The sequence below is a fragment of the Saccopteryx bilineata genome, chromosome 4 (assembly GCF_036850765.1).
Source record: "Saccopteryx bilineata isolate mSacBil1 chromosome 4, mSacBil1_pri_phased_curated, whole genome shotgun sequence".
In the NCBI taxonomy this organism is placed as follows: domain Eukaryota; kingdom Metazoa; phylum Chordata; class Mammalia; order Chiroptera; family Emballonuridae; genus Saccopteryx; species Saccopteryx bilineata.
This window is the reverse complement of record NC_089493.1, coordinates 168,361,703-168,382,371: the sequence shown is the minus strand read 5'-3', so window position 1 is coordinate 168,382,371 and position 20,669 is coordinate 168,361,703. Positions and strand designations below refer to the sequence as shown.

The 20,669-nt window shown below is 44.3% G+C and overlaps 1 protein-coding gene across 2 annotated transcripts in view; it reads right to left on the bottom strand.

The window, feature by feature from the left end:
* The window catches only part of ARHGAP26 (Rho GTPase activating protein 26), a 488,882-nt gene that overhangs the window by 313,235 nt on the left and 154,978 nt on the right, over positions 1-20,669 (bottom strand). For both annotated transcript variants that reach the window (XM_066272835.1, XM_066272836.1), the window contains exons 6-10: positions 17,293-17,403; positions 14,171-14,275; positions 12,431-12,560; positions 7,343-7,443; positions 956-1,050 (exon numbers count right to left, since the gene is read on the bottom strand). In XM_066272835.1, coding sequence (XP_066128932.1) covers positions 956-1,050; positions 7,343-7,443; positions 12,431-12,560; positions 14,171-14,275; positions 17,293-17,403 — 542 coding nt within the window. The remainder of the gene's footprint in view (positions 1-955; positions 1,051-7,342; positions 7,444-12,430; positions 12,561-14,170; positions 14,276-17,292; positions 17,404-20,669) is intronic.

Below are 20,669 nucleotides of genomic sequence, written 5' to 3'. Positions count from 1 at the left end.
ACCTCACAGCACAAGAAGGCATTCCATACCTGCCCACACACAGAGGTCCACACCCAGGTGGCACTCAGTCTCCGGAACCTCTAGAGCTAGGGCTAAGTGGCCACAGGTAAACATCCCAGGGAGAGTAGAAGTACTGGCTTAACAAAATGGTGTGGCTTTTTTGTTTAATGAAGCAGAGAAATTAAGTGGCATTATATGAGAATCATGCTGGGATTTAAGGGGCTTTGTGCTAGCAGTGCTGATCTGGAACAGACAGCGCAAATAAGCCGAACACGTGGCTTTCATTGAAAGAATTAACCTGTTGCCAAGTAAAGTGTCTCTAAGAATTGGAATGTTGTCAAACTAGCTTAACACCATGAAATGGTACAACTTAATGAGACTATAAATCTCGGAGAACACAACACAGAGCTCTCTCCAAAGACTGTGACTTCACAAGTGGGTTGCTGTCTTCCCTGGGCGCACACACACAGTGGTAGGTTACACGCTGTAACTGTAAGCTGTCCTTTTCTTAATTGAGGATGAACGTCTTGATGAACGTCTTCCACCCTTCCCTTTATGCAATTCCTTTTGAATCAGTTTATTAAATTATAAAAATTAAGCATTTAACTTTTTTTTTAAATCTCAAATTGCTGATACAGTCATGTTCAATAGCCAGTTTTATTTAAACATGTATTCAACCTCTTGAGACATATCACACATTCCTGAGACAAAAAAGTCCTCACGCTAAAATAAAACCAATCAACCAGTGTCTCAGCACTGACCCTAAAAGAGTAGGGAGGCTCGACTGCCTCTTACAAGTCAGCAACAAGCCTGAGGTCTACCCCCAAATGAATACTAGTGGAGGGATGGAGAAGGGAAGCGGGGCCGCGGGGGCCGGAAAGTTTTGACTAGATAGGAAAAAGAAGAAATCCCTATTCAGTAAGATTTGTTCCTAGGAAAAGTGATAGCTACTCACCTGTCTACTGCTTCCACATCAAAACAAAACCTCTTCTCGATAGAGTCTGTTTTCCGCCGTGTGCAGGACTTGAGGGTGACCGACTCGTCTTCCCCCTGTGGGGAACAGACAGACTATCAAAAGGAGGTCAGAATATGGGCTCTGCTCCTCTCCGGGACAATCATGCCATGCCGCAGGAATAGCAGTGGTCATTTCCTCTTTTCAAACCTGAGTGTTAATGGCCACAGGAGGTAAAAGGTTGATCATAAATCTTCTCAGGCAAGAGCCTCATGCAGCGAAAATCTGTCAACCATGTTCTACTTCGAGCCAAATGTCTTTAGCACTGGTAGAACATGACAGTCCAGCATCAACCCATGTTCCATTAATTTCTTGCTGATACTGTTTCAAATAGTCTTAATTTGTAGGTTTGATTCTTGAGTTGAGACAAGATAACCTTTCCTCCCAACTCTGAGCTTCTTGGATCGTGGTTCAACTGTCACTTCCCCAAAGTCGCCCTGGACCAGGTCAAACCCCCTCACACGTTCACATGGCACCAGGGACCTCTCCTTCCCTCAGCACATTGCCCACAGCTGCCAGTCTCCATGGATATGAGCAGTGATTCAAATAACGCCCCTCTCCTCATTAGACTCGAAGCACCTTGAGGAAAGGGGCTGTGTCTGGTTTAGCTTCCTTTCAGGTCCCCAGAGCCTAAACAGGCCCTGGAGCAGAAAAGGTACTCAACAAATGTTTTAACAGATAATTTGAGGTATAACTCATGTGTAATAAACTGCACATGTTTAAAGTATACAATTAATGAGTTTTGATGTCTTTATAACATTCACAAAATCATAACCACAAATAAGTTAATGAATATTTCCATCACCCACAAAAGTTCTCTGCTGTCCCTTGGTAATCCATCCCTCCAGTCAGCAAACACTAAATCTGCTTTCTGTCACTAAAGATAAGTTTGCATTCTACAACTTCATAGAAATGGAATGCTCTTTTACGTCAGACTTTCTTCATTCAGCATAATCCTTTTGCAATTCGTTCACATTGTGCGAATCAAGAGTTTATTTCTTCTTACTGCTGAGAATCACTCCATTAGGCCAATGGAACGAGACACTTTATCATCTAGCACTAATTCCTTCTTTCTGTCCTGTCAGTATTTGGTAAGGTTCCTGTTTCTCCTGCCTCTCCCAATCTTTTCTTTTCCTAAACTAGGGGGGAAATTAGCAAACTTGCGTGGTTTGTTGAAATAATAGGAAATGTGACTGCGTATGGTAAAATTAACCATGCCCTAATAACAGAATAGCACACAAAACACAGAAGACCTCGGAAGAGACCGTTTATATTCACAAGCCTTACATCTATTGTTTTTTACTGAATAGCTAAGATTGAGTTCTCAGATTGAGAACTGCTCCTCCTACAATGTGTAAATGCATGAGTGTGAACGCCCAAACACATGGGATTCTGACCATGTTGATGTCTAACTATTTCAGATTGAAATGACCACAGATTGGCTTCTATTTTGCAAGCTTTCTGGGAAGTGTCCCTGGTAAATGGGCAGGAACAGGGGATCTATAAAATATTGTCAAATATAAAAAAGAAAAAGGTTCTGTTCCAAAGATGACCATACCATATCCAGAAAAAAAAAATCTATAAACATGATCTGTTCAACTACTGAGGGTTTAAAACAGTGGGGAATACAAATAATAATCATTAAAACAAACAAATAAAAAGTTACAACTATAACAAACACTATAGTAAAAAAGGCAGGTTGTGTTACAAAGGCCTAAATTAAGGGGATTTGACCTGGTCAAGAAGCTCTTGGGCTGAGACTTGAAGGACCCGTGAGATGAGACCAGGAGAACAGCACTGGGGATGAAGAGCAGGTACAAAGCCGTGGTCAGTGGCCTTGGATCCCTGAAGGAGCTGAAGGGAAGCTAGTGTGGCTAGAATTGCAGAGCAAGAGGGAAAGGGAAACGGCTCAACGGATGCAAGGGCAAGATCATGTAGGCTGGGGTCTGTATCCTGACAGCAGTGGGAAATCACGACAGGTTTCCAGCAAGGGAAGGGATGAGTCAGCTCTGGGCTGCCACAGACCTCCTGCAGAGAGGTGCCTCAACTCAGGCTAGAGGTGCAAGGAGGCCTAATTCACCGCACACAAGGGCTGGTCTCCAAGGGGATGGATATGAAGCACATCTGCTCACATCTCCTGGCCTGAAGCTAAAAGAAAAGCAGATATTTTAAAGAAACATAATCCCAATGAAAAGGACAGTGAAGAGAGAGAAAGGGTGTAGCAAAAGCATGTCAAGAGGAGAAAATACCCTATAATCTCTGCTAAGTCTATCTCTATCCCCTAGGAAAACTTTGTATAAACACGTATGCAAAGACACCACATGATCCCCCTGTAGAAATTAAGAAGACATCACCTTTAGACAGCATTCTTCATGGTTCTTCTACCCTAAAGCTAAAGAAACAGAGCCATGTCTTGAAGAGCTATTTATTTATATATGTGTTATATATTATTATCAATATTAAAATATATTAATCTATACATTATATGTAACAATATATTATTATTGTTATAGACCTCAAAATCAGGAGATGCAGACCCCAGAATCTGGGAATGAGTCTTGGCTCTATCACTCATTAGTTGTATGGCCTTAGAAATCATCTTCTCTCTCTGAACCTCAATTTTCTTTTGTAAAAGAGGAACGCTGGATTAAACTGGATAATTCAGCACAATAAAAGGATTTAGAAATATGTAAGATGTGATATAAACACAGGAATTATTGCAGTACCAAGCTAAGTTAGCGCTCATTATGTGTCCAGATCTGTCCCCAGAAGCTTACATCCATATAAACCTCCTAACAACCCAACGAGGTGTTTACTCTTGTCTTACTAAAGTCTGGGGAGAACCAAATAGCTACCATAATTGGTCTCTGCCTTTCACTTTTTTTTTTTTTTTTTAAGATTTTATTTATTCATTTTAAGGAGAGGAGACAGAGAGAGAGAGAGAGAGAGAGAGAGAGAGAGAGAAGGAGAGAGGAGAAGAAAGCATCAACTCCCATATGTGCCTTGACCTGGCAAGACCAGGATTTTGAACTGGCGACCTCAGCATTCCAGGTCGACACTTTACCCACTGTGCCACCACAGGTCAGGCCTGCCCTTCACTTTCATGGGTGATAAGAAGTAGAGAAAATGAAACGGAGTTCTTCATTAAAGGTTTAGGAAGGCCCTGGTCGGTTGGCTCAGTGGTAGAGCGTCAGCCTGGCATGCAGGAGTCCCGGGTTCGATTCCCGGCCAGGGCACACAGGAGAAGCGCCCATCTGCTTCTCCACCCATCCCCCTCTCCTTCCTCTCTGTCTCTCTCTTCCCCTCCTGCAGCCAAGGCTCCACTGGAGCAAAGATGGCCCAGGCGCTGAAGATGGCTCCATGGCCTCTGCCTCAGGTGCTAGAATGGCACTGGGTGCAACAGAGCAACACCCCAGATGAGCAGAGTGTCGCCCCCTGGTGGGCATGCCGGGTGGATCCTGGTGGGGCACATGCGGGAGTCTGACTGCCTCCCTGTTTCCAACTTCAGAAAAATAAAAAATAAATAAAAAAAGGTTTAGGAAAGCACAAGATAAAAAGCCCTAGAATGAAGACTGTGTGAGAGAATGCCTTGGTGAAGCTGACCTCTGAAAGGACTCAGAGCTGGGAAAGGATGATGACTCGGTCCAAGGAAGGCAGGCCTACCTCTATATCCATTCATGAAGACCAAGGGATACCTGCTCACACAGATTTTTTAACATTCCTTATAACTCTGTAATTTCTCTATGTTTTGATATTGTCACGTGTCTGTTTTCTTGGGACTATTTAAATGTCAACTCCACCTCTAACAAGAAACATTAAAGGAGCTTTGGCCTTTCTTGCTTTGATACAGAGAGGGAAGTAAAGGTGCTGATAAACTCCTACCATGGGGCCTAAGAAAAAGAAAGCCAGCAAAAAAATGTGCGAGTAAGCCCTGGCCAGTTGGCTCAGTGGTAGAGCGTCGGCCTGGCATGCAGGAGTCCCAGGTTCGATTCCCAGCCAGGGCACACAGGAGAGGCGCCTATCTGTTTCTCCACCCCTCTCCCTCTCCTTCCTCTGTCTCTCTCTCCCCCTCCCACAGCCAAGGCTCCATTGGAGCAAAGTTGGCCCGGGTGCTGAGGATGGCTCTATGGCCTCTGCCTCAGGCACTGGAATGGCTCTGGTTGTAACAGAGTGGCGCCCCAGATGGGCGGAGCATCACCCCCTGATGGGCGTGCCGGATGGATCCTGGTCAGGCGCATGTGGGAGTCTGTCTGACTGCCTCCCCATTTCCAACTTCAGAAAAATAAAAAATAAAAAATGTGTGAGTGGGAGAAAGCAAGGGGGCAGCACGGCAGAATAGCTAACAGTAATGATAACATCATTTAACATTATGGACCGGCAGTCTTGTTTTATTTTTATCTTTTTGATGGGAGACAGAGACAGAAAGAGAGAGAGAAAGAGGGACAGATAGGGACAACCAGGAAGGGAGAGAGATGAGAAACATCAATTCTTTGTTGTGGCACCTTAATTGTTCCTTAATTGCTTTCTCATATGTACCCCGACTGGGGGTCTCCAGCTGAGCCAGTGATCCCTTTCTCAAGCCAGTGACCTTGGGCTCAGTGACCTTTGGACTCAAGCCAGCAACCATGAGGTCATGTATATGATCCCACACTCAAGCTGATGAGTCTGTACTCAAGCTGGAGGAGCCAGCGTTCAAGCTGGTGATCTCAGGGTTTCTAACCTGGGTCCTCTGCATCCCAGGCCAATGCTCTATCCACTGCGCCACCATCTGGGCAGGCCCAAGCAGTCTACTTTCAAAACCAGTGCTCCTGGCCCCTACATTGGAATGCCCACGCATGTGTGAACCCAACATGTTGTACAGAAATGCACCACAGAGAGAATCAGGGTTGGAATACCAAGGGAGGACTAATTTGTCAATAGATCAGACACAGCTGAAAATTACTTAAAGACAGAACCAGGGACATCAGAATAGAGTCCAGAGATTCAAAGAGATAAAAATACAAATATTTTTACTGAAAACATTTAAATATCTTCAGAAGGAGATAACAGAAATAATGGGGAGGTGACAAAATTCAAAGTGATAATCAGTGGGAATTTTCCAAAGCTACTGAAAGACACGATCCTCAAACCCAGAAAGGCCAAAAATTCCCCAGCACAAAAGACATGGGGGGGGGGGGATGCACACAGGAACATGATAATTAAATGTAGAAGACAAGGAAGGAGGAAGAGGAGGATGGAATGTGAGGGGGGATAGGAAGGGCAAGGGGGAGGAAGAGGTGAAAAGAAGAGATATTAAGAGCAGCCAGAGAGAAAAGACAGATCCTAAAAAGAAAACGCATGCAGCACGTGCATCCAGAGGAAAAGAGAACCGTTGAAGAACAGCAAGGAGCCCCCGACAGCAGCGACCCATGGAGCTGATGCAGCTCGACTGACTCTTCCAAAGATGGCCAGAAGAACATCTCCCATCCCATCCACTCTTCATACAGTGTGACTCTGGTACTCCTCCTCCCATTGATGGGCAGGGTCTGCACCCTCTCCCACTGAAATTAGGTGGGCTTAGGCGGGTTTCAAAAAACAGGACAAGATGATAAGGTGATAAGACTTCCCAGGGTAGATCATTAAAAAGCAATGCAGGCTCTGCTTTCGTTGCTGGAATAGTCACTCTTCCAATGTTTAGCTGTCTAGTGGCCACCATACTATGAGGACCCACAGAGACCAGCTAGAGAGGCCCTGAGACTACAGAAAGAGGGACGGAGAGGGAAGATCAGGAGAAAAGAAGAAAGCTATTCTCACTGGCCTTGAGTTGCTCCAAACACTATTCCAAGTATTGTCACCATCTGACAGGAGCTGCATGAAAAACCTGAGCCCAAGCCATCCAACCAAATGCTCACCAAATTCCTGACCCACAGAAACTGTGAGAAATATGAAAATGATTGGTATTGTTTTAAAAGTTGCTAAGTTTTTAGGTGGTCTGTTACACAGCAACATAACTGGAACATCTAAACTGCCAAGTGAGAGGAATGTGAATCAGTGTTACAGGATGAGGTCATCCAAGAACTTCTAGGATAGAAACAAATTTGACACACTTAATGCTGCATATATGTGAAATATAAGAATCTTTCTTAGTTGTATGTCATTGCTAATATAACGTTAAGAGCTAAGAACAACTGTCTTATTTTAATTACTTTTTAGGGTAGTATGCCTCCTGGAACTACTCTAAAAATTAAGAAAATTAGAGTGAAATACTGCAAGTGTTACTTTATACATGTATTACAATTAGTATTTGTTAGCCAAGCAAATCAAGTATGAAATTAAAAAATATTAACTCACCCCCTTTCCTCCTGACTTTTGGTCAAACGGTACCATGGTGATTTGTTTGGAATCCCGCTGATAAGTACAGTAGTGCTTCACCCAAGAAGTTCCAAAGTGACCTGTAAAGTAATATTTCCCATGAAACATCTATATATGTCCCCTGTGTGCCGGGAAGAAACACAACTCGTAACCTCTAATGCTCACCTACCCCAAACGTGTTTCTAGGGGCGATATATTCTCCACGCCAGCTAGACCAGAACAGGCAGAAATATGATCTCACAGGTTGGAAGTGGAACCTACCCAGGGCTTTCCCCAAAGACCAAGGAAGACTGTTTACCACTAAATGCTACATCTAATGAGTCTTAAAATGTTAAGGGAAATAGAGGTTCCCTGGGGAAATTAATTCACTTTCCCATCATCAATCTCCATTTGAAATTTCCTGTCTCTCCCCTGACAGGAGTAAGATGATTGAGGAAAAACACAGAGAGCCTCCTCAAAGTGCCTGTCACCATTCCCATCTGCTCCGATGACTTCATGTTTCCCGGACAGCTGCTCTGCGACTATGTGCGCAGCCATACAGGGATTCTGACCTGCTCCCAAGCTCCTGGTTGCTACTTTAGCAGAACTCAAGAAGATCTGAAAATAGACAAGGAGACACTGGAGATACAGAATGGAAGGAACTGTAAATGCCCATATGTAATCTAAGGAGTCTGTTCCTCAAAAGTATCCCTCAGGAAAGAGGGAGATACCCTAGAGTCAAAGTCTGACTAAGTCTCTCATTTTACCTGGTGTTTGTCAATTACTTTATGTTGAACAACGAAGTGCTATTAGAGGAAGAAGGCATCACTGGCATTATTAGCCTGCAAGGACCTCATTCCATACTAGTCTTAGATGCTTACAGGGATCACATAGCACAAATGGTGAAAAAAATAACATGAATAGATTTAGCAGATACTTAATCATTATTTTTCAGGGTATGACTGCCCACTGCCAGTTTTGGATATTCCTTAGTAAACTATTAAATATGTTAAGTGTCTATACATTTAAACATCAAACAAATGAAAATACCAACCATTCTAATGTATCTTTTGTGGCTTCAAGAAAAAAATCCAGTGATAGCACAATGCAAAAATTCTAAAAGCGCTGATATATTAGACAATTTGAGCATCAAAACAAATAGGGGCCCTGGCCGGTGGCTCAATGAATAGATCATCGACCTGGAGTATAGATATTCTGGGTTCAATTCCTAATCAAGGCACACAGTAGAAGCAACCATCTACTTCTCTCCCCTTCTCTCCCTCTTCCCCTCCCGCAGCCAGTGGCTCAACTGGTTCAAAGGTGGCCCCAGGCTCTGAGGATAGCTCTGTTGGAGCACATCAGCCTCAGGTGCTAAAAATAGCTCAGTATTCAAACATCATTCTCTGATGGGGTTACTGGGTAGATCCCAGTTGGAGCTCATGCAGGAGTCTGCCACACTATCTCCCCTCCTCTCACCTAAACAAACAAACAAATAAGGACCATAATGAATTTAACCTATGAATAGAATGGGAATCCATAAATCCATACTGACAATAGAAAGATAGATGGATGGGTGGGTGGGTGGGTGGGTGGATGGATGGATGGACAATGGACGTATAGTAAGGGAAAAGGAAAGAGAGAAAAGGAGAGGAAGGGAGGAAGGGAGGAAGGGAAGGAGGGAGAGAGGGAGAGAGGGAACTAAATGGCAACTAATAAATGCACAGGGAGTGGCAGAACTGAAAAATCACCATTTTGCAGCCATCACAGTAAAGAACAGTTCAGGAAGGATTTTCCATGGATGCTGACTCTATGGATGGGGGTGGGGGTCACACACAGGATATTTACATGGTCTCAAGGTGTCTCCCCACAGACAGCTAATTGTTACAAGGAAAATAATAGTGACTGTGCAGGGAGGAAACCAAACAGTATCTTGACTGGGTGGGACAAATTAACATCACCACGAGGGGCAGGTGGCTGTCCTGGGCCTCCAGATGTGGTACACAGAGGAGAACAGGACGTTACTTATGTAGGGCATGACCAGGGATGCATAACCTGAACCTAATCTTGAGGAAACATTAGATAAACCCACACTATAGAAAATCATAGGACAGAACTGGCCTGTATTCTTCAAAAATGTCAATGTCACAAAAGACAAAGAGAAGCTGAAGAAGTGTTTCAGACAAAGGACACAAAAGTTGTAGCAACTACGTGCAGTACAAGAACCTGCACTGGAGGAAAAGAAAATGCTTTTAAGGGTGTTCTGGGACAGCTGATGAAAGTGAAATAGTGTCATTTATATTAAATAGCTTACCAATGCTAAATTTCTTGGATATGATAACTATGGTTTAGAAAACACATACTGAAGTAAAAGAGCGTGGTATATGCAACCTATTCTCAAGTGGTTCAGAAAAAATTAAAACTGTGTATCTGTGATTGTGATGTGCACAAACCCAAACACACCCATACAGAGAAAGAATGACATAATTGTGGAAAAATGGTAAAAATTCATGCATTGGAGTAAAAGTCATATTGTTGTTCTTTATATTGATAGTATTCTTGCAACCGTCATTAACTTTTAAATTACTTCAAAATAGTAAGTTGCAAACAGTTTCGGGAAAAAAAAAGCTGTATCCCAATGATATGCTCTGGGCTACTTACTGTGTTAGAGAATCAAAATGTGGTTCCAGTGACAATCAAGACATTAATATGGAAAGAGCACGTGGAGTGTTTGAATAAAATTGTATAATGTAATGTGAGAATGAAAAAAAAATACTGATTTTATATATTTATATATATGCACATGTACATATATATGTGAATAATATTAATAAATTTTTATAAGTAGACATTGAACTATATATTCACAGCCCTAAGAATTTACATTTCAAGTTCACCTAAACTTTTGGGAATAGATCATTTCACTGGGCCAAGAAGGCATCACGTTAGGTACACATGAAACACAGAACTAAAGTATCGATATCTTGTTTTTTACAAACCTCAAGTTCATCCCTATAAGAATAAGGGACACAGGCCTGACCTGTGGTGGCGTAGACCTAAAAATGCTGAGGTCGCTGGTTCAAAACCCTGGGCTTGCCTGGTCAAGGCACATATGGGAGTTGATGCTTCCAGCTCCTCTCCCCCTTCTCTCTCTCTGTCTCTCCTCTCTCTCTCTCTCTCTCTCTGTCTCTCTCTCTTCTCTCTAAAAAAATGAATAAATAAATAAATAATTTACTTGTTCTTTAAAAATAAAAAAAGTATAAGGGACACAAAGCTCTCATCATAACCAATGCTCCAATCTCCAACCCCTCTACTGCCTCTCTGGTCACCAGTGAACAATTTTAAGCCTGTGCAAATTTTGGGGGGAAGGGCAAGACAGACAGGAAGAGAGAGAGATGAGAAGTATCAATTCTTTTTTTTTTTTTTTTTTAATTTTATTTTTTTAATGGGGTGACATCAATAAATCAGGATACATATATTCAAAGATAACAAGTCCAGGGTATCTTGTCGTTCAATTATGATGCATACCCGTCACCCAAAGTCAGATTGTCCTCTGTCACCTTCTATCTTGTTTTCTTTGTGCCCCTCCCCCTCCCCCTTTCCCTCCCCCATTCCCCCCTCCCCCCCGTAACCACCACACTCTTATCAATGTCTCTTAGTTTCACTTTTATGTCCCACCTACGTATGGAATAATGCAGTTCCTGGTTTTTTCTGATTTACTTATTTCGCTTCGTATCATGTTATCAAGATCCCACCATTTTGCTGTAAATGTTCTGATGTCATCATTTCTTATGGCTGAGTAGTATTCCATAGTGTATATGTGCCACATCGAGAAGTATCAATTCTTCATTGCAGCACCTTAGTTGTTTGTTGATTATTTCTCATAAGTGCCTTGACCTGGGGGCTATAGCAGAGCAAGTGACCCCTTGCTCAAGCCAGTGACCTTGGGCTTAAGCCAGCAACCTTTGGGCTCAAGCCATCAACCATGGGGCCATGTCTATGATCCCACACTCAAGCCAGTGACCCCATGCTCAAGCTGGTGAGCCCATGCTCAAGCCAGTGATCTCAGAATTCAAACCTGGGTCTTCAGCATCCCTGGCCAATACTCTATCCACTGCGCCACCACCCAGTCAGGCAAGCCCGTAGATATTTTTCATAATCACTAAATAGAATAATCATTGAAACCAAGTGTTCGAATTCTGCTCCATTGGGAAACTTCCAGGAGTGAAGATACATGTTTGACCCAAAATCAACAGAAGGATATAAAAGCACAAAATCAGCAAACATCTGGGAGGGGTAATGTGTCCAGCTAAGAAAGAAGAGTAGGAGACTAGAAGAACGATCCACTAAAGAAAAACATTTGCTTTCTTTTCTCCCTAGCATCGCATGGGTGAACTAAGCCTGGAAGTGTTACCCTAATAGCACAGCCTCATATATCATGAAGCCTCTACCCAGGCCGAGTGCATGAACTTGAGAGTCATCACTGAAAACATGTCACCAGCGCCTGGCATTTCTTTGCTTGACATCACACCAGCAAAGCAATGATGAATCTTCTTGCCGGCACTGGAAATGAGCTTCTGTGTCTACTTTTATAATAGTAAAGTGTAGGGATGACAGGAGTTGAGGAGAAGAAGAGTCATGATTGCTTGGGACTTGCTGAAACAAATCTCAACTGGAAACAAAATCACTAAATATTAAGTCCACCAAAGGATGTGACTGCTGACAATCAGGTCTGCCAGGCAAGATTTTTCCAAGGCCTCTATGCCAAGGGTATGGTGTTTAAGGCTAACTAAGGGGACAGGCCCTTTAAGAGTCGAGTGACACAAGGAAGAAAAGAACCACCACAGAGACTCAATGCATTCCAGGTTCCCAAGGGAATTCCCAGTTACAAAGAAAACCAAATACATCCCTTGGAGGTAGACAAGACTTGTAGACACTACTTTCTCCTTAGGCAACTGAACTATAAAATTACTCTCATTTACTCAAACCTGTGTGTACTAAACACAAGCCTTGGCCAGGCACTACTGGACACCCCCCTTCACATTCTGGGCAAAAGGCATGAATGTCCCCCAAGCTGCCACAGGTACTCACGCTTCTCCTGAATGTAGAGGTACCCTTCCATGGTGTAGGGACTGATGGTCTTGTGCTCAAGGGGATTCTCCTTCATCTTCTTCATCAGTGATTCCACTTCTGACCTGGTGCCTTCGAAGCGATTTCTTGTCTAGGATAAAAGGAATTATATTCAAATCAAAGAAATAAAACTCTATTCCCACCCCTAACAATTCAGAACATCAGCCAACAGAATCCTTAGATCTAAAATCAGATCACTTAGTGCTCGCTTCAGCAGCACATATACTAAAATCAGATAATTTTGTTCTAAAGTCAGCCATCTAAGAATTAAGCAAATATTGATGAAGTATACTTTGGCCTTAAAGTCCCTCAAACTCTAGGAACCATCAAAATAATGTAAGAAACTTGGAGGAGATGCAAATGCCCAGGCCTTACTCCAAAGGGTGAGATGAGTCCCTCTGGACTCAGAAGTGTGTTTTTGAAACATGCATCCAAGGTGATTCCAATCCACAGGAGGACATGCCCCCAGCTCCCCACAAGACTCAGGGGCTTATTCCTCCTGCTGCAGGCAATGTCGCTGGCTGATGTCTCAGACCGTTCCTTCCTCCAAGGGGAGTTCACTGGCTTCCCAAGGAAGCCTATCCCAACCCAATGACAAGTCTAGGGACAAAAGGGGAAGGGATCAAATGCCTGGTTCCCCTACTTCTGTTCTGGCCACTCTGAAGGTCATCTCAGCTCCAGAGTACCCACGGCATTGACTGAGGCCTCTGTCACAACTGCATCTCAGCTCAACTTCCCCTGCAGGGTACCCACGGCATTGACTGAGGCCTCTGTCACAACTGCATCGCAGCTCAACTTCCCCTGCAGGGGACTCACTCTCTCACAGGTATTTATGCCAACACTGCTCCCTGTAAACCTGCTTCATGTAAATCTCCACTGCAACTGGCCTTCCGAGGAAGCTGCCCAAATGGAAGCCATGGTTTGTGAAACCTTTCAGAGACTCTGCAACTTCCTGTTCTCGAAAGACTCAGAGAACCACGTCGGAGCAAGCTGGAGGCTCTACAAGCCATGCAATGCACCCCACATGGATGCTTGTGGTTTCTTTTCTACACAGGATCATCTAGTGACAAAGACAACATGCAGACTAATGTGGCCCAGACATAATGAAGAAGGGGGCTTGAGCCCCAGTAACTGCTCAGTCAAGAGCCCTAGGAAGGAATCTGAGCACCAAAAGGTCCTGCTGTTTAAAATTCTGGAAAGGAGATTGGGAGTAAAACACACAGACTTGAATTGCCTCTCAACCTTACTAAGAGTGGAACAAGAACACGTTGAGCTGGAGGCCAGCTTGTGGGCACCACACCAACTCCTGAACACCACACTCTCTCTCTTTCTCTCCAAGGTCTCATGTGGCCAGGCAGCTAGATGCTCAGATGGGGACTAGGCAGGCTGGGCTGGGCTGGGCTGGGACTTCCACTGCCAGAGGAAATCCGGACTCTGGTGCTACAGATTTAAAACATAATCAGCAGCAGCACTTCCGAAAACATAAATAGTACTTTGAAATAATGGAGAAGAGGATGAGGTCCTAATCTGGGCCACCAAGACCCTAGAAATGCCTGCCCCCAGCTGCCCTCTGAGCCAAGCAAGACCCATCCTCCTAACCTGCCTTCCAACCCAGATAAGTGACTCTCTGCCACCAGCCCCATTATTTGTTTTTTCCTTTCCTTTGCCAGGGAAAGGAAGTCTGTGCATTTGCCCACTCACGTTCTGTATGCTAATGGTCAGCTGCATCTTGAAGTCACTGAAATCCTTGGCCAGTTCATAACCGTGGTGATAGAAAGTGAAGAGTCCTTGCAAGAACGCCAGTAGCTACAATGAGGTAGAAAGGCAGAATTCACGTAAGTAGGTCAAAGAGGTATATTATGTAGTTGTATCTGAGTTCCCAACCCTGATTTGAAAATCTAGAAAAAAGTAATAATAATGGCTATCACTTACTGAACACTATTTGTATGCAAGGCACTGTAACTTTATATGCACTGTCTCACTGAGTACTCACAACAACCTATTAGCTAAATACTACTGTATCTTCATTTGTATAATGAGGACGTAGATGCAGAGAGGTCAGGTAACTTGCCCCAAAACACACAGTAAGCAGCAGCCAGGATGTGAAACCAGATCTCCTTGACACCAACACCCACACTCTTACCCTGTGAACCTTATCACCTCCTAAGAAATCATTTTGTTAGAAATTGAAGACCAGAGCTCCAAATTGGTCTCCTCCTTAGATGTTTGTAATACCAGGTTGTTGTGCGGAGGAGTACGGTTACACTGATAAGCAACCAGAGAGGGAGAAAGGAAGCTGCTGTGTTCTGAGTCTGAAGTCTTACCGGCAAAATAAAAAAGAAAGTCATCCAGGTCAGACTTCAGATCAAGCATGTCTCTCAGCTTTCCCTAAACTATTCAAATGTAAACACTACGGGTTCCCCTATTAAAATACTCCTACGTTCCCACATTTTCAGGCACACGGGTTTCCCTAAATGCTCATTTGAAGTACCTCGGGCTATAGGTAAACCCATTCATTGTTTAGTCTTGTCTTTAGTGAAGAGTGAAAACATCTGTTCACCAAAATGCTTACAACAGGCCTTCGTATACATAAAACTATTAATGTCCCGGCCTGGGCCCCTGCCAGCAGCCTTCCCTTCTCCAAGCTAAATAAATGTTCCCCCATCCCTTCTCTCAGCCTCGAGGCAAGCCTGCTGTTGTTAGGCTGCCCTGGTCCCTTCCTAAGTTCTACACATCTCGCCTCAGTTCCAAACCTGAACCTGAAAACGGATTATAACCAGAGCTTGAACAGGTTCAGAAGAACCAGAATCTCACCTCCACCACAGGCTCAGTTACTGCATTCAGGGACCATCCCTATCCGAATTTGAACTTCTCAACGCCAACTCACATGTTCTCAGTGGTCCACTCTGACCTCCCTGGCCTGCCTCTACCAGGGTTACATCAGACACAGTTGCTTTAATTTATGTGGTGTTTAGTTTTTCAGTCCCTCAATGAATAATATACCGTTACTTACTAATCATGGCTTCGCTTATTTTCACCTAACTCTCCTTTTCTGAGAGGCAGCCCTAATAATGCGGTTCGGGGAACTCAGTCCACCCACTATGTTCCCACCTTGCTTGTGACAAAAATGGGAAAGCATCATGGTATGTGCAACTCTACTTAAGACCGGAGACCTGTCCTTGGGCTGGGTGACAGGCCCAGTCCAGTTTATCACAGAGCTCTGCACCGGGAAGTCCGACAAAACTCCCACAGCCACTGTCCCCGAACCACCTATCCCCTTCGGTCCTTTTGGGAGGTGGGGGAGCAGGCATTGCTGGGTCCTCTGGCAATGAAAAAGAGAAACAGAAAAACACCTAGTGGCACCATAAATAGATCCTAACCTAAATCAGTGAATGCGCAGTAAGTCACACAGTCACTAAAGACTAGTGAAAACTTCTTCGCTGCAAAGATGATGAAAGCCTTTGGACTTACTCTGCATAGACTACTTTTCTGAGAAGGCTTACACTTTTCCTTCTAGATGGCTCCAGTAATATACACAGGGCTCGTATGCCAAACCTACTGTCAGAATCACAATGAAAACTGCTAGCTCTTCCCTCCCTGCGGCCTTGAGCCTGTGTCCCGTCACTTTTCCAAGGCACTGAGCTGTCCTCTCCTGGAGATAAAGCAGGAGGTAAGCAGCTGATCCTAGGTTGTTCCTCCTCCTAACTCTGATTTATGCTTCACTTAAGTCAGCAAAGCCTCTCTTGCTTAAAGTAATGAAATCTCTCAAACGCCTTGCTGAGATGCTACCTGGGCGCACACAAGCGCTCCAAGGCAGAGCTTCCAATATTTATTTGGTTTTCACTTCCTTTGGTATCATGCCTGAATATCCATTTTCCTAGAGAAAATGATTACTTAGAAACAGCGAGCTCTGACCCACTTTCCCTTCCTTCTCCCCTCGTGGCATCTTTTCTCCCCATCCCCACCCGCTGACATCTCCCCACAAACCATATGAGCCTTTCAACCTGTTACCCAGTGGGAAATGAAAAGTCCACTCCTCAGGGAGCCGGGCCAGGCCAAGAGGACTCCAGAGATGGAAAGATCTGTCTGCCTCAGAGAAATGCTTCTACCCAAACACACAGAGGAAGAGCGTGCTGCAGCCTCACATGGCTCTCAGGGAAGAGCAGTCAGCGTGTCTCCCCAGGCTCCTCCCTGAACAGTCAGGGGCACAAAATCACAGCACAGCCAAGGAAATACCAACCAAAACCTTCCCCACCTCCCTTTGCCTTCTCCATCATTGTTCAGAAATGTCTCTTCCTACTTCCTAGCTGACAACATAGATCTAATTTCTTAAAAAGGAAGGGAGGAAAGGAGGGAGGGAGGGAAAAAAGGAGGGGGGAAGAGAAAAGGAGAGAGAGGGAGAGGGGAGGGAAGGGGGGAGGGGAGGGAAGGGGAGGGGAGGGGAAGGGAGGGGAGGGGAGGGGAGGGGAGGGGGGAGGGGAAAGGGGGAAGGGGGAAGGGGGAGGGGAGAGGGGGAAGTGAAGGGGGAAGGGAAGGGGGAAGTGAAGGGGAAAGGGAAGGGGGAAGGGAAGGGGAAAGGGAAGGGGGAAGGGAAGGGGGAAGGGAAGGGGGAAGGGAAGGGGGAAGGGAAGGGGGAAGGGAAGGGGGAAGGGAAGGGGGAAGGGAAGGGGAAAGGGAAGGGGGAAGGGAAGGGAAGGGGGAAGGGAAGGGAAGGGAAGGGAAGGGAAGGGAAGGGAAGGGAAGGGAAGGGAAGGGAAGGGAAGGGAAGGGAGACAGACAAGGGCAAACACAAAAAGCACCGTTAACACAGAGCATCTACTCACAGGCTCCACGAACTCAAACATCTTTCTCTCCTGCACTTCCTGCACCTTGAAGACATACTCCAGGGATACTTCATAGAAATGCTGCCGGACCAGGTCCACTTGGCTGTCTGCCTATAAATAAGATGGAATTTCATTGAAAAATCAAGTCTCTACACAAGGAGAGCATTTAGCAAGCAGGCCAGTGGAATCTCTAGAGATGGATTTTTAATACAAAATGAAGTGCGTAAAACAGAAATGAGAATAATGATAATAGTCAGCCTAGCACTGAACTTGTGCCAGGCACTGTGTCCATAACTATACATACGTTACCTTATTCAAACCTCATTAAGTCTAGTTATTTAAAATTCACTAAATTCCTAAAAAGAAGGTAGTGTCTTTAATGCTAATTTACAGGAGGAAAATGAAATCTGCTCGCATAAAGAACCCTGAGGCAGCTGGTTCAGGGCAGAGCTGAGACTTCTGTCCTGGTTGATCTGCCTCCAAGACTCTTTAATTTATTTATTTTTATTTATTTATTTATTTTAATTGACCTTCAGAGAGAGGGGAAGGAGGAGAGATTGGGGGAGAGACAAGACACTGATTTTGTTGTTCCACTCATTCATGCTGTCATTGGTTGCCTCTTGTATGTGCCCTGATCGGGGATCAAACCCTCAACCTTGGCATGTTAGGACGACGCTCTAACCGAGCTATCCGGGCAGGGTCCTTCCAGGACTCTTGATGGCTTTGAAGTCCCTAGGCACTCCTGCCTCCCCACACGCCCACACGAACTCCCCTTACCATACCACCCAAAAGCCCTATATACCTCCCTGCTTGGGCTTTTCGCCTGAGACTGCAACTGGGAAAAGGGCCACTCTCAAAGTTGGCCAGGTGCCTCCTGCGGTCAGGCAGAATGAAGGCGCCAGAGGAAAGTCCCCTGCGAGACACAGCAGAGCCCAGCACCAGTCAGAGAGCTGGAGAGCAACAGCTGGGCTGCTGCTGCAGCTCTGTCGTGTTCTAGCTGGTGAACCGGCTCGAGTCACTTCTCCTTTCTGGGTCCCTTTCCCACAGCTGGAGGATGGAGATGAGGCTATCTGCCCTTGCTCTGAGTTATTTCAAAGAGAAAATGAGCCAAAGGAGGCAAACAATTCGAAAACCAGAAAGTGTTCTGTACACCTTGGTTGTTGTTATCACCAGGGGCATCAGAGTAGATGGGCCTCAATCCCTGCTCCTACCCTAAGCCAGCCACGTCATCTCCAGGCAGGTATACTCCTCTGCTAACTGGTCCCCCTGCCTTCAGTCTCCATCCCGGCCCTTCTAATCTAGTCTCTGCCAGCAGCCGGAATACCTTTCCTAAAACCTAAATCAGATGTTCTCATAGCCCAGGGGTCGGGAACCTTTTTGGCTGAGAAAGCCATGAACACCACATATTTTAAAATGTAATTCTGTGAGAGCCACACAACGACCCGTGTATGTTACACATTATCCAATAAAAATTTGGTGTTGTCCCGGAGGACAGCTGTGATTGGCTCCAGCTACCCGCAACCATGAACATGAGCGGTAGGAAATAAATGGACTGTAATATATGAGAATATTTTATATTTGTAACATTTTTTTTAATTAAAGATTTGTCGGCGAGCCAGATGCAGCCATCAAAAGAGCCACATCTGGCTCGTGAGCCATAGGTCCGCGACCCCTGTCATAGCCCCTTCAGTGCCTCTACCATGGTCTCCCAGTGTGACCTACCCACCAGTCCCCCTCACCTCCTCCCACCCCAACCTACTGTTGCGGTGCTCCAGCCACTGGGCTACCTCCTGCCCCTCCACACTCCACACCTCTTTCTTGCCATGCAAGCTTTGCACTTGGTGTTGTTCCTTCTGCCTGAAAACCTCTTCCCCTACATACTCAATTTTTTTAACTTCAGTACACAATAAGAAATACCTTTTGCATTATGACCTAATAAACATACATTTATAATGAAGTGCAGTACACTTCCATATTTTTCATTCTGTCCCAGCCTACTCTACTATTCCATGACCCAGTCATTCAGACTTTATGATGCACCATAATTATGGAACACCGCCCCAGCCCATGCCTCAGCTCACTCCTCCTCATCCTTCGGGTCTCCTTCAAGTGTTACCTCTTCAGAGAGCCTTTATTGACCACATTATCTAAGACAGGTTACCTCAGGGAGTCTCCACTGTCTCTCCCAGCTTATTCCCTTATCGCTATGTAATAATCTCATCTATTCCTCTTTTCCTGTGTATTGACTATTAGAAATGTAAAAACTAAATGGGTATAGAAGGAAAATATCTCAACATGATAAAGGCCATATATGATAAACCATCAGCTAACATCATATTAAATGGCACTAAACTGAAGGCTTTCCCCCTTAAATCAGGAACAAGACAGGGTTGTCCACTCTCTCCACTCTTATTTAATGTGGTACTAGAGGTTCTAGCCAGAGCAATCAGACAAGACAAAGAAATAAAAGGCATCCATATCGGAAAAGAAGAAGTAAAGGTATCACTTTTTGCAGATGATATGATCCTATACATCGAAAACCCCAAAGAATCCACAAAAAGACTACTAGAAACAATAAGCCAATACAGTAAGGTCGCAGGATACAAAATTAACATACAGAAGTCAATAGCCTTTCTATATGCCAACAATGAAACAACAGAGAACGAACTCAAAAGAATAATCCCCTTCACGATTGCAACAAAAAAAATAAAATACTTAGGAATAAACATAACAAAGAATGTAAAGGACTTATATAATGAAAACTATAAACCATTGTTAAGGGAAATCGAAAAAGATATAATGAGATGGAAGAATATACCTTGTTCTTGGCTAGGAAGAATAAATATAATCAAGATGGCTATATTACCCAAAGCAATATACAAATTTAATGCAATTCCCATCAAACTTCCAATGACGTTTTTTAAAGAAATAGAGCAAAAAATCATCAGATTTATATGGAACTATAAAAAACCCCGAATAGCCAAAGCAATCCTAAAGAAAAAGAATGAAACTGGGGGCATTACAATACCTGACTTCAAACTCTATTATAGGGCCACGACAATCAAAACAGCATGGTATTGGCAGAAAAATAGACACCCAGACCAATGGAACAGAATAGAAAGTCCAGAAATAAAACCACATATATATAGTCAAATAATTTTTGATAAAGGGGCCAACAACACACAATGGAGAAAAGAAAGCCTCTTCAATAAATGGTGCTGGGAAAACTGGAAAGCCACATGCAAAAGAATGAAACTGGACTACAGTCTCTCCCCCTGTACAAAAATTAACTCAAAATGGATCAAAGATCTAAACATAAGACCTGAAACAATTAAGTACATAGAAGAAGGCATAGGTACTCAACTCATGGACCTGGG